At 39.0% G+C, this 14,922-nt stretch overlaps 1 protein-coding gene across 5 annotated transcripts in view; it reads left to right on the top strand.

Moving 5' to 3' along the window:
* The window catches only part of LOC137172697 (adenosine kinase-like), a 109,585-nt gene extending 96,812 nt beyond the window's left edge, over positions 1 to 12,773 (top strand). For 4 of the 5 annotated variants that reach the window (XM_067577274.1, XM_067577275.1, XM_067577276.1 and 1 more), the window contains 3 exons: positions 3,074 to 3,188; positions 11,072 to 11,158; positions 11,476 to 12,773. In XM_067577274.1, the coding sequence (XP_067433375.1) occupies positions 3,074 to 3,188; positions 11,072 to 11,158; positions 11,476 to 11,600 (327 nt within the window). In that variant the 3' untranslated portion in view covers positions 11,601 to 12,773. Of the gene's footprint in view, positions 1 to 3,073; positions 3,189 to 3,447; positions 6,224 to 11,071; positions 11,159 to 11,475 lie in introns of those variants that run through there. The other variant, XM_067577277.1, reaches the window with a different exon arrangement.
* The last annotated feature ends 2,149 nt before the right edge of the window (positions 12,774 to 14,922 follow it).

Raw genomic sequence — 14,922 nt, 5'->3', positions numbered from 1 at the left:
CTATTTTTTGCTTGTATTTTGCATATTCCTTGCGCTGCTTTTAAAATGTGAAAATCAAAAACACCAATAGCCGGTGTGTGTGTGTGTGTGAGAGATTTTCAAAATGGGCTCAGGTATTTTAAGTGCCTTCTCTCTTTCAAAGGTAGAGCTGCCTTGAATATGGCTCTGCTCTGTGTGAATAATTGTCATCCAGAATCACTAACGGTGTGATCAACGTGACTGGAATAGAAATGCAATCCTGATGGCAGTGACAGGTTTAAGAGAGGAGAAAGGATGAAGGGTGGGGGGGTAATGCTGGTGATGATGGAGGGGGCCTCACATGAAAAAAAAAACACAAAGGGCAAAGTGTAGACTCTCCTAGTACTTACAATTCTTTGACATTTTCCATGTCAACCTGATTTGCCAGAACACTCTGCGAAATTGCATTGGATGAATGTGATTTCTCAGATAACATCAGTGGTGTGTACTGTACTTACTGCATTTCTAGATGGTTGCAGTTCAAAGAGGTTTTCTTCACAGTTGTCTTTTTTTTTTTCTTCTCTTGTCACTTATGATGACAATTTGACTTGCTTTGTACAAGCCCGTGCCCATACTGTATTTGTACAAGTCTTCAAATGTCAATATACTCTATACAGAAGCATCTATAACTTTGAATTTAAAACAGGAAATAGCAAATATATTGTTACATCAGTATCGTTGTAGAAAACCAGTCCTACACACAAACACAATAAACTTGTAATATGACCACAGAACAGCTCTGGGCAACATGGATAAAACCTGTAATAGGTATAATAAAGATATTTCCCAACCCTGATATAATAAATGTTAAAGATTTGCAAAATCACATACAGTAATCATTGATCTTGGGAAATTGACTAAAACTTGACTAAAAGCACATGTTCCACTTGATGGCAATTTTTCAGAGCTTTCATCCGCATCCTGTTGCCTTCATCAGCAGAAGGAGTTTGCTCAGTTGTCATGGAGATGGTTCAGTTGTTACATCCGACGCCAGAGACAGAGGTTACACTCATAATTCCATTCTTGGGTCACGTGATAGCAACTGAACCATTTCTATTTCCACTAAGTGGATCTTGAGCTGAGAATTTTTTATCAAATCAAAATCTTGTCAAATGCAATTAACTGTGTAACAAATGTGCACAACAAATAACATTAACTTTGACAAGTCAGTTTTGAAAAATGATAATGTAGTATGATCTCTCATCAAGAATACTATTTTGTTGTAAGTGGAATAATCACCCAGTTGCATTACAAAAGACTGGGGTCTTTTAAGGCCAGTGAGGTTCATTTAAATTCATGAACAATCCAATTAATTGGTCAGTGTGGCACTACGAGTGATACTATAATTGGATATTGTTGCAGTTGCTGCCCAGTTGTCAATATCTGACCCAAAAACACTGAAAGATGCACTTTGAATATTTTCCGAAACACTGTTATCATTGCATTAGGAATGACTTACAAAAATGACAGCGGCACTTCCTCAGTGTAAATACAAGATAAAAAAGCGTGTAGTCTCCAAAACAGCAATCAGCAGATCCGAACACAGTCGCCTGATTGTGATCTGTTTCCTTTAAACGCTCAAAGAACTATCTGCATCACAGCTCTAATTGAATCTTTCCCTGGCAGTGTTTCTCAAACAGCCTGCAGTGGAGACGATCAGCTTCTCACTGGCTTCAATACAGAAACACAATTTAACACCCTTGTAAAGCTTTCATATTTCACGGTTTGTTGATTTATGTCTGATCAATTGCCCCGCAATCGTAAATATTTGTCAGCAGTAAACCGAAGTGACCATATCATTTGTCAATTCATTTGTTTTGCACTCACGCTGAACATTATTTTTCTGTGTTGTTGTGCCGTAGGAAGTTGTCAGGTAAGTTTTCTTCTAGACAAAAAAGAAGAAGTTGTCTCTGAGTGATTGTGTGTGTTAGTGTGTGTAGGTTGCCCCACTCAACAGCCATGATGCTTACCCTACCACCTCAGGGCCCTTAGAGCCTTTTAGCGCCTAAACCTGAGTAGAGCACCTTTTTTATGTCAGCGAACATAAAACCGAAGGGTGACAATGTGCCGAAGCCTTGTGTGGTTTTGCATTCAGTGTCTGGAGGAGTGCTTGTGGTTACATCCAGTCACAGTGACAAATTGCCTTTTTTTTCACCATCGCCTGCTAACAGCCTCTGTATTAACCTCACCATTAGCACTTACTTAGAGTGTTACACCCATTTTTCCTCGGCCCAGGGTCTCCCCGGACCTCTCAGGGCTGATTAAAGGACGTTTGGGAAGCATTTAGAGGTGTAAAAGCTCATTGGTTTGAGTGAGCCAGTGTGGCTGGTGGTATTGGGTGGGAGCCTATCTCTCTGATTACTCCCATAACCACAGTATGTGCTCGCCCTGAAGGCGCTCGAGTGTTAGCTTTGATACAAATGCTAGAGGCGTCTACGACCCTTAATGCTAGCTCCTCAGTGTGCTGTATTACAGAAACGCAGAGTCCACCCCACTGTGAGACGGTGATAAAGGCATTCCACCTGCTCATAGTACATCATGATGAGTTAATAATAAAGTAGCACTGACAGGTGTGGGTTTTTTTATCCCTCTCATGATCAAAGGCAAGCACTCCGGAGAGTTCTGTCGTCTCCAGGCGAGAATATCCATTCTGTGCAGATGCTGAGGAGAGATGGCCTGTTTCAGGAAGAGAATGATACAGTACACGCACCACCTATCCCTTCAGCTCGCAGAAGTAGCTTTATCTGACAACAGCATATCTTCACACACTTATTTTCATCTCACTTAGGGAGTATGACATTCTAATATTTTGCAGCTCTCCTGTAACTGCGTGGAAGCATCATTGAGTGCGCCTATTGATCTTTTTTCAAAAACGGTTTCATAGCCCATCTGGTTTCATTATCACTTGATCCATCTGCCGGAATTGGAAAACTCTGACCCCTCTCAGTCACACTTGTGATCTTTGATTAACTCCTTAGAAATTGCCCTTCATGATGCATTCATTCAGGCGATGTTAAACTTAAGATACTTACCCAGCGGTCTGGTGTGTTTACAGACAGATGACATTGCAGAGATTGCAAAGAAGACCCAAAACCTACCCAAGGAGAACACAAAGAGGCCGCGAGTGGTGGTCTTCACCCAGGGCAAGGACGACACTGTTGCAACTGTTGGTAGGCCATTTTTGTTTTCCTTTTTTTGTCTGCTTATCTAGTCATATTTCTACTACTTGAAGACATCCCAACTTTGGCCCCTTTTGGACATTTTTACCCTTCTCTTAAACCTCATATCTCACAACTGCAGCCTTAAATAGATGGTAGATCGCTGACTGAAGAGAGCCGAATGCTATCAGTAATTTCTTTGAAGTTAACCTCCAATATTGACACCAGATGTTAAAAAAAAGACTGCTTGCACTACATTCTGTCATTTCAGAGCATAAAAGAAGTGTGGGGGATGCAGAGAGCAGGCATTGATTTGTGAAGTACTTCTAACTTTATCTTGGACAGACTCCAGGCCAGTCCTCAGCGATTTTTAATGCTTCAACTCTTACATCCTGCCCCTTTTTTCCTGCAAAATGCTGGCAGAGTGACCTTGGGGAGAGGTTGACAATGTTGGTCCTCAAATCAAATCCAATTTTCTTTGATGCAGGGGATATTTGTTAATGAGACATTAAAAGGCAGCACCATCATAACTGAAGCAGGGGTTACAGGTTTAAGCAATGCGGGGAGAGATGATAGTTTCTGATTACTGCTGGGAGACTTTGCCTTTGTTTGGAACCACAGGGTGTCTCTCCTTGTTGCCCTTGCAGTTCAGACTAGTCGTGCATGGGGAGAGATGGCCTCAGGTAAAGACTCCATCATATCACTCATCACTGGGGACTGCAGAGAAGCAGAACTGTTAGCACTGCGGGACACTGTCTTCACATGTGTCCACTGTCCTCAATTTCACACTGTTGGCAAGAATCTTTGTGAGCTGAAGCTTTTACACTATGTCACTGATGGCAATATTAATCAATCAATAATTAATTGTTTCTTTCCTGTATTTTCCATTGTATTTTTCTATTGTAGTGCTGCCATTTTGGCCAGGACTCTCAAGAGTCTATCTTGGTAAAAAGGTTAAAGCTGCTCTAATCAATATTTTTATATTAAAAATGAATGAAATGACAATGTGAACGGAGTCACTCGTAGAAATAAACCAATAGAGCATTATCACCTTAGCTCTATGGAGCTTTTTAGCGTCTTTTAACTCATTGTTTTGATCTTACAGCCCACAGTTTTACTGTTTTGTTTCACTGTCATCCCCATTTTCAGTCACAGCAGGCAGCAGTTTTCAGCGATAAATCTCTAATGAACCCACTCGAAGCTTCCTGTCCAATACCAAATGGCAAACAGTCAAGTTAGGGACTATTTAGCAGCTAAAGAGACAGATATTTGTATGAAAAAATTACTTTAATTTACAAAATTCATACTGATGTTTAGTGCAGTGAACTGTTAGACACACCGGCCACATTGTGTAGCGTTGCATCATTTGATACCCAGTCGATGGACTTGCCATACAGACAGACGTAGTAAAGAAATAGTAGCCAGGATGAGCATCAATGCTAGAAAAAAGGACAGTGGAGTATCTTAATGTGACAATACAACCTTATCACCAGAATAGGTTGAGAACATCAATACTCAATGCTTGAACCTGGAGCACACTCAATGAGGACATCATTTTTTTTACATTCAGTGACCTGACCCCAACCTTTTTTTTAATTCTTGCTTTCTACAATATCCCTGCATGTCAGCTATGGCATGGCTAAGATTAGGAAAAGACTGTGGCCAATAAACTAGAGTTAGGCAACTGAAACACTTAGTTAAGGTCATGATTACAGTTAATAAAATGACTTTACACTTCGCTACATAAAGGAAACACTACTGTACTTCCTGTATTGACACTGAACGTTAGCATTGTACAGAAACTGTGAGGTGTGGAATCATTCAACATGGACATAATTAATAGGTGATACTGGGATGGGAGCGCATGGTGTCATACATCTTAAGGCTACTGTGTAAGATTACAAAGAAACCAAAAGGCGTTGGTGTTCTGACGTGCGTCATATGCCTCTTATGTGTTCTGCTCTTAACATACTACATCACATAAAACCTTCAAGTATGTATAATAAAAAAACTGTCTTGCTTGGAATAATTTAATCAACAGAATTAGTGTGACGTGATAATATCATCACAATACGATCCCACTTCAAGTAAATGATTACACTGAGTTATTGCCCAGCCCTAAATAGTAGCATTTATTTGAATTGAAATTTAATTGAAAGTATGAATTCTTGGAAATACATTTCCTTTCATGAGAATTTGAAAAGAAATCTTGTAGCAGAAGAAGAATAGGAATCCATCCATTGTGTTTGGGGTGATGGATAATTCCTGCCTGCTTCTCTCATTGCTCCTGCATGAAGACAGAGCCGTGCGCCGCTGTGAACTTTATATAAAATACATGATGAGTGCGGGCGGGATGAAAGACAATGTGTTTCAGATGTCATCTACAAAGGCAAACATGATAAATGTCATTGACTGTGCTATCATTGTGGTGGAGCTGTTACAGTAGTAGGTGCAGCAGAATTGGTGTGTGTGTGTGTGTGTGTACATCACTATTCATGCCAGCCAAATAAATGTCAATGTAAAAAGAGAATTAAAGATTTTCATTTCCCAGAGGCGGCGCTCTAATAAACTTGATCTCTCATTTTGTTTGCAATTTGTCCTCCTGTCAGGATTTGATCATTTGCCAGCCTCTGCATGTCATGTTAAACCATTTTATAGTGATTAAGGACACGAGAATGCCTTCCCCCGTGGTATAATTCTCCAAAAAGAGATGTCAATTTGTTATTGTTCTTTTTTTTTTTTTTTTTCCTGCCCTTCATTTGGAGCCTTTCATCACACCACCGCTTCAAACGTGCCTTTTAAGAGCTGGGAGCAGGGGAAATGGCCCTTTATTTAGCTGCCACTGACACTGCTGAACTACACTGGGCTTTTGCTTATACACCCATTAAAGCAGTAATTAAGCCCTGAACCTTAACGGTGAGGAGATCTAATAAAAGATCATTCAGCCGGGGTTGCCGCTCTAATCGCTGATAAGGACTTGATAAAGCCTGAGTCGGCTCCTCTGCGAGTTTTAGGGCTCTCGAGGGGGCAAAGCAGGCAGATTTCAACTTTGAGGGACAAAAAAAAGACCTGATCTATACATGTTAATCACATGGGGAATGGATACTGACTGCAAGGGAAAAAAGGCTATTTTCTTTCATTTATTTATTTATTTTTTAAAAGCAGGGTGACTTGGCACCAAAGTTAGATTAAACGTTGCAGAATTATTTTACGCTCTACTTAAAGAACTCTTAATGGTCTATTAAAAAAGCTGGATGTTTATGTTCCGTATGTCATAATAGACAAAATCAATTAACAGACTGCACTATGAGAAAGACCTCCTCTCTTTTCCTTGGCATCTCATGTTGAAGTGTTTTCTTTCATGTCTCCCTGAAAAGGATGTTGGTTGGTGATGATCTTTTGCCTGTAGTTACAGTAATTACAGGCATATGTATTTTTTTTTTTCTAACTCAATTGTGAACAAAGATGGTGGTTATGATAGGGAAACAGATTGAATGTCAACTTGCTCCTAACCTGTTGCATTTGCCAAGAAAGCGGTAAAGTTGTTTTCCTCTCCGAGGCTCAGAGTTTTGGCTGAAAAGCAACAGGAGACGTTCCAGAAGAAGTATTCTCATGGAAGTTTCTCACATAGAGATGTTGTAGTTAAACTCTGTCGAGTACTTTATCTTGTGCCTTTTAGTTGAATAGTCGTGTGTAATTGAGTCACTTGGCATCCCAGGGTTTAAAATGATTTTTCTAATTGTGTAGATGATAAAGTGTGACAGGATCAAAGCTAGTTTTAATGGCATGCCAACTATTTGATCTACCTGCTATCTGTCAAAGAAACAATAGCGTGCGCTGGAACACAACCAAGTGAAGCGTGTAATAATTTCAGAGTCAAAACAATACTCCATATGCTCATTTTTCAATAAAGCCGAGGTTGTCTTATTTGCATGCACAGTCGCTTTTTTTTTTTTTTTTTTTTTACAGGAGAGCATTTTCTCAGTCATTGTTGTTCTGTGAATTGGCATTGTTCAAGAGAATAGCCAATAATATTGACTTAATTGATACTCATTTCAAAGAGATGCCTGTTGAAAGAATTTTTCAAGTTTAATCACCACCATACAAGAGTTGTAATGAGGGAATTATGAGGAGCGAATTAACAAAGCACACAATTATAGCTTACTGGAAGGAGGTATTTGAATTCCTTCGAGTTTCACAGTTTTTCTCTCTGTTGCAGGTTACCTGTCAAAGCACAGCCATACTACACTCCCACGTGTTTGCCAGAAATCTGCTGCTTCGCTCATTTTGTCAAACCAAATTCTAGGAACATGAATATGTTAGTGTTTTCAAAAAAAAAAAAAAAAAAGTATAGCACAGTTTTAATGATTGAAAGGGAAGGGATGTTTTCAGACGTTCTACAAGCCAGTAATAACAGAGTCAGAGTATTTTGGAAGGATTCTCTCTTCTTTTTTCTTTTTTTTTGTTGCAATTTCCATGACAGATTTTTGCCAATGAGCTCTGTTACAGACGTCTGGGGAATTGTTGGATTGTAACCTGAGTTAACATGTCAGTCAAATTTAATAATTTGCATCAATGAGGTTATGTGAACTTTCCCCCAAGCAGCAGAGAACAAACTTTTGGCCATGATGATAGAAGGAAGAAGAATACGGGATGTCTATTGTGCCATATTTCTAGAAACAATTTGCAGAAAGTTCTACAAATTCCCTCAACCACGTCATGCAGCCGACAGTAAGCTGATCAGCCAGGAACGTCATGTCTCGAAAGTGCTGAAATTCAACGTTTAAACTAAAAAATAATTTTAAAATATATCGCTGTTGTCATATTCATGAAGGACAAAATGATCACGATACAGTACGAGCCTTGACAGTTTAGTGTAGCTGTTGAGCAATCTGTCCCAGGATATCAAAATGTTTTGTTACTATGATTTCTGGCCAAAACAAATCATAGTAAAAGTTTTTTGGGGGAAAAAGGCAATAAATTGTCTGGCCATATCGTGTGTTATTTTGCAATAAACTGCAGTCATATTATTGGGGCGGGGGGCAGCGTTATAAAAAAGATGGACTTGACAGAGCTGGATATTTAAAAAAGTTCAAGCCAGCTGTAAAAAAAAAAGCGTTTACTTTAAGGCCTCTCAGATATAGTTTTAGTTGAATACATAATCATGATTCTAGTGAGAGCAAAAATGAGTTTAGGGAAGGACAGTTCGGCCCGCTGTTATATTTGGGGAGAGATTAAGGTTACATTTTTATGTAAATGTCACTCATAAAGTGATTCTAAATTTGGTTATTTGATCCTGAAAGCGGTGGTGACTGGTAAAATTGGCAAAATTGGCTAGTTTAGTAAAATTGACTAGTTTTTGTGGACAAAAACTAGTGAAGATTGGGAAAAACTCGCAAGATCTCGAAAATATTGTAGGATAGTTTGTATTTGCATTCATTTTTAATTGTAATACGGCGAATTCCTTGAGGGACTGATTGAGTTAAATAAAAGGAAAAAAACAAAAAATAGCCAAAGAGCTGATGAAACTCAACAGAGCAAAAAAAATAAAAGAACAGCCCAATGTATATTGGAGTTCACAAAGTGATCCAGTTCCCTGTGAATTTTAAGGATTTTAATAAGGATCCAAAAACAGAACTGCTGATTGCAACAACAGAACAATAGGTTGGTTGTTAACGGATTCTGATTTGTTTGTTTAATGAATTTTGACACTTCTGGATGTAGTGTTATCACAAAGATGAGCATCGCTTCATGTGAGAGGTTACATGGTTGCAGATAATGAGATCTGACTCCTCGTGTGCCGCCCACTCGGGGGAGAGTAACCATTTATTTTAACCACCGTAAACATATTTACACAGTTATTTACATTTGATTACTCGGGTCTACTAACTTGCAGAATCTGTGCTGAACAAGTGCAGCAGCTTCATACCTTAAAGCATCTTGTTTTGCAGCTGCAACGTGCGTCGCATAAGCACAACTGCAACTAACGACTTGAGTTTAAGTGTGGAATAACTGACAAATTGTAATTTATTATTAGCACATTTTTCATATGCGGTTAATCATTTCAAGAGGGAGGAGGATTCTCAAGCTTCATCTGTGGCATTAATTAAGCAAAGTCGTTATGCTACTAATTAGCTGATCCTAAAAGGATTCTTGTCGTATTGTAATTTATTATCAAAGTGACAATCTGCTGCTTTCCTTTTAAAGAGAAAGTGTGTCATTATAAAAACACAATCTAACTCTTTATCTGATACGTCTTTGGTACCTGACCTGTAATACAGTCTCATTCTGCTCTGCAATATGTTTGCATTTACCACAACTTTCTGACTGTTTCTCTCTCACAGTCATTTCTTTGACATCAGGTGTTGAGCATATGCTTGGCTGCAGGTTGTGTATCTTACCCTGTAGGACAAGGACAGAAATGTATTCAGAAATATTCAAAAAGGAAAAAGGTGGGGTGTCTTATCTGCACCTCAGATATTCTGTGAGCTGCTGTTAGATTAGTAGGGAGCCTCATTAAACAACTTTTTTGTCTTTTTTTTTTCTTTCTCATGTTCTCGTTAAACTCCCAGCCTTTTTTTTTCTCAATAAGGGGTCTGTCAGCCTCCTCGTGTTCCTTTTATCCACATGTCAGTCTTTTGTCTCCTGCACCTTTTTGAAGGTTCACGTCGGCACCAGAGCTCTTGGATTGTTTGAAGATTGTGTGTGTGGTTTAGATTGTTCTGACATAAGTTGCTGATTTAATGTCACTCTACACCTCAAGACTTTGTCATCTGGTAGATTTTTGTTTCTTTTCCCCCCCTCTCTTTTAAACTGGAAGTCTCTTTGAAGTGCATATGCTACTGATAATTGAAGCAATATAATCCACTGAAGATAATAAAGAGAACCTCATTCATTGGATTCCGTTTTGAACGGAAACGACTCGCAGTAACTGTTCTTGGATTGTTGTTAATTTATCAGAGCACTCGCCTAAAGCTTTAGAAATGCTGAGAATTTTTGCATTTGATCATCTGTTGCTTTTGGAGCGTTTATTGTAAGCTAGAGACACTCCAGTCCAAGTGTCAATTAATTCAGCACCTCATTAATCTCGCCATTTGTGCTGAAACAATATTTGATGAATTAAGCCATTAAAAACAATTTTGATAATAATTAGGTTGCTTCCCAAGTTAAAACACCAAACATTCACCAGTTCCTGCTTCTCAAATGTGACGATTTGCTGCTCTTTTCTGTTTTATATCATTGTAAATGTAATATTTTTGAGTTTTGGACTGTTTGTCAAACATAACAGGCAATTTGAAGACGTCCCCTTGGGCTCTGGGAATATAGGATGATAATTTTTACCATTTTAGACTTTTTGTCGTTAGAAAAAAATAATTCAAAGCCGTGCGAGCCATTGAAAAATGTTAATAATGTGTTTATTGCACTCAGTATGTGTTGCGATTCACACCTTATGTGGTTTATAGCTTCACAAACTTGAAAATTGAGCTTTGTTGGCCATAAAGGTGAATTACACAGTCTGAACTTAAATCACAACGTTTAGGTTTTTTTTCTTTTTTTTTTTACTTTAACTGGCTTTGAGTTACTCAAATGTTACCCAGTGCTAATTATGTAGGACACATGTACTGTACTGTAAGTAACAAATATCTACTTCATACGTTATTAATTAGCCAAAAAAACTAAGCTAGACTGAAATGTTAAAATCAAATGACCAATTATCTCCAATTATAACAAAGCTTTGTTGTGTGAAATGACCTGTGAATAATGTAATGTCAAGTTGCAATCAAAGAAATAATGGGCCAAAACAGGAGGAAAAAAAAAATATATATATATATAAATATATATATATTTACTGGTGTTCAGCTTTAATTAACAGCCCTCCTGTGTCCTGACCACAGGTGAGAAAGTGACCATGTTCCCTGTTTTGGACATCGACCAGAACGATATTGTGGACACTAATGGTGCAGGAGACGCCTTCGTGGGAGGTATGGCATGAAAATGATCCTCTACGCAGCTTGATTTTTGTGTACATTCCCAATTAACCTTTGATATCGGCCAACTATGTAACATAGTGATGTCGCCAGATTATATGAGCGTGACATTTAGCCTGCTGTTTGTACTCTGTATGAGCTGATCATAGCGCCACATAAAACAGTCATCATTTGGCTGCGGTTGAGGATGAAACAGTGTTGTCCCTTTTTCCAGAAGCCATACCTGGTTCATATCAATGCTAATTGCTCCCCAAACTATTTTGGCGGTAATGTATGGTTACGGGTTGACCTCTGCTCTTCTGTCTTCCCAGGATTCCTCTCTGCGTTGGTCCAAGAGCACTCATTGGAGGAGTGTATCCGGGCCGGACACTACGCCGCCAATGTCATCATCAGACGGGTCGGATGCACCTTCCCAGAGAAGCCAGACTTTCACTGATGCATCCGAGCACTGCACATTTGTCTTTTCCACAAGATACTTGTATATGTATGCTTCAGGATTTTATGTACATTTTTTTTCTATTTACAGTGACTGCATGGGACTAAGTGCCACAGCTTGAATATTTGATCAAGCTTGAATAATCAACTCAGATGTTTTAATACAACTCAAACAATGTACTAGTATCATATGTTGGAATAATATGGTTATGTTTAAAGGAACATACAGCTGAAAATCTATCTTTTGAGTATCAAATACTCATCCTCTTTAGGCTTGAAATGTGGCTCTCAGAAGTTTATATCTTGCGTCTTTGCAGAGGACATCAGCTTGGATTTACAGCAGGTATAATGGATTCCAGTGGCAAACAACTCACTGCAAAAAAAAAACAACTTTTTCAGCAACAGAGCTAAAAACACTTCTTCCATCTCACTGTATTGCCCTTCATCACTCCAAGGCTTTGCCTGAATTGAAGCATATTTAGCGATTTATTTTCAAGGTAACAATATTTTGGAACATACTGAGCAAACAGATCAATGGTGGAAAAGAGCATTATCCTGCAGGAGTGGTTTGAGAAGTTTCTATGGCCATATGTGGCTGTGAAAAGGTCGTTGCTCGCTTCTTTCATGGAGGAGTTACTATCATTTCCAATGGTGACCCAGAGTATGGCCAAAAAAATATAAACATCCATAGAAACTTCACAGAAAAAAAACACCTTTTTCTGAATCCACTTCTTCATGTTGATCCTCTTGCTCAATATGTTACAAACAATTATCGCTTCAATGCTGTTTACACTACTTCTTCACTACTGCTTCTGTGCTATGAGGAGGCGATAGTGTGACACGGAGGTAGTGTATTTATATGTGTAGACCATGAGTGCCATCCTTCACAAAGCAGAAAACTACAAACTTTTCAGAGATGTCTCTCAAGCCTGCAGGCGGTGAATGTTATGATGCGTAAAATATGGTACATTTTCAGTTGAATATTCCTTTAATATTCAACTGTCAGTCTGTAGATTTATGGATGGGGCGCCATTATGGAAGGCTCTCTATTTCCAAAAGTGACAGTATTAACAGGACAAAGCCGGAAATAATGTTTTAATTTTTTTTTTTTTTGGTTATCATACAAATAAAAAAATCATCAAGTTCATCTTACCAGGATATATACCAAAACAAAGCAGCAGATGAAGTTTTTCTTTAAAATACCCAAAAACCAAATGCAAAAACAATGTTATAACACACTGGGTTTGTATCTTACCCTATTATTTAATCAGCCGGAGGCATCATCATGCTAATCACTTTTGGACAGCTCAGCACCCTCCATTAATGGGGAAGAGTGGAGGAGGAGGGGGGGTGCAGGACCAGCCTGGTGTCCTGGCTCCGCTCAGCCACCCCGACTCATGCTCGCTGGGTCCTAACTGGACTCTCGGGGGTCTGGAGCTGCACTGCAGGGCTACAGGAGATCATTTTTCTCAGTTAAGGGATTAGTGGCTGCTCTTCGTGGCGATCATTAGAGGGACCTGAAAATTAGGCTGATCCTTCGTACCCAGCTGTGCTGTCGCTGGGGGTTGGAGACGAGGATCAGAGGGAGGCCCCTCCCCGACCACCCGCCTCCCACTGACTGTGGGCCAGCAGAAGTGTTGGGCAGTGTCTCAAGTGTTTTGTGGAAAACAATTCAACACTCATCTGTTGTACAAAGAAGTGTGATTGAGAATAACATTTTTTGTTCCCCTAGAACAACCTGTTACATCATATTTTCTTTTATTTTCTCTGAAAATGTCACCAGGAATCTGGTTTTTACACTCCCTTCATGAGAGCTCTGTTTCCTTTAATGAGGCATAGATTATGCATTTATGCTAATCAGGGGCATCTAGGTGAAAACATTCTCCAGCCAAAATGTTATTAACAACTTTGAGACACTTTTTTTTTCATCAGCATTTTTTAAGGTTTCACACAGATGCGCTTTGAAAAGGACCACATTTCTGATTGGGCAAGATCACACTCCATGGCAGCTGGTTCATTTGCTTCTCAAGATGACAGATGGCAAAACACAAACACAAAAAGAGGGAGCCATGATTAAGTAATGAGAATGCCTGCCACAATAAGGAAACTACTAAACATACTTTTCTCACTTTTCCTGGTAAACTTTTGCTTTGCTCAATGAATGCGGGGTGGAAAAACAAACATAAAACCTGTGCATTTAATTGACAGTTTACAATACTATTCTGTTTTCTAAGCCAGTGAGCCACAGGCAGTTTCAAAAATTTTAATGCCAATGTTAATTTGTAGCACCCATCTACAACAACTCCTCTTATTTACTGTTTTGTGTTAAATGCGCTGTTAACAACTTTGACGCTTTGAGAGGAAAAGCTTGACTTTGTGATATTTGCCTACAAAAGTGGGTTCACGACCAGAATTTTTTTTTTTTTTAACGCAGCCAAAGGAGTAACTGGGGCCCCGGCCAGTGTTTTGCCCCGCAGATGGGCAGCAGTGTTTGTGAACACCAGTGTGGCAGTTGGCAGGGATTGAGGAAGGGGGATGGGTAGATTGCAATGGCACATGCTCCAATTCAAATTATCCCTGGACCCATGCAGCAGTGGAGGACCTGCTGGGGCCCAGGGTGGCATTCATTATAACCAGACACAAGCAGGTTTGGTCAGTGCCTCCATCATGACACTAGTCCACTCCAACGCATCAAATCTGAACCCTCTTTTACAACATCACCTACATCAAATAACATTTTATTTGCACGTTATTTTTCACAAATTATCAGTAAGTAGATTTAAATAAATGTGGAGGACTGAATGGCAACAAGACAGTGAATGATATAAACACTGAAAATGGGTCATACAGGTAAATAGAAACATTAACAAGGTAATCAAGGTAATAAGGGAAGCATCTGATGAAGATGTGGCATAATGAAAAAAAATGACAAGACTATTAACACATGAAATAAATGAATGCAAATCAAATTACACATCAAATATGTCTTTTTATAAGGGTTAAATGTTTTCATTTGAGGTCTTTTTTTAAAAAATCTGACTGCACAGTACAGGATGTGTCTATAATCTAATGGGAAGTTACCAATTATCTCTCTAATTACATCTGTATTACTGCATGAAAAATGAGCTTTCTGGCATTTTTAATGCAGCTAAAGAGTTGGTGAATGAGCGAGGGGGAACGCAAATCTAAAGACTGAAGATTTAATGATCTACATTATTGCTAACAACTATTGCTCTTCCTTGGGCATGGTGAAGTTAATTAGCAGATTAGGGTGTTAGTGTATAATATCCAGTACTGCCCCTGAGTGATATTGGCCAGTGGTG

This window comes from Thunnus thynnus, chromosome 20 (assembly GCF_963924715.1).
Source record: "Thunnus thynnus chromosome 20, fThuThy2.1, whole genome shotgun sequence".
Lineage (NCBI taxonomy): Eukaryota > Metazoa > Chordata > Actinopteri > Scombriformes > Scombridae > Thunnus > Thunnus thynnus.
Note: the sequence above shows the minus strand (reverse complement) of the source record. Positions and strands in the feature narration are given on the sequence as shown.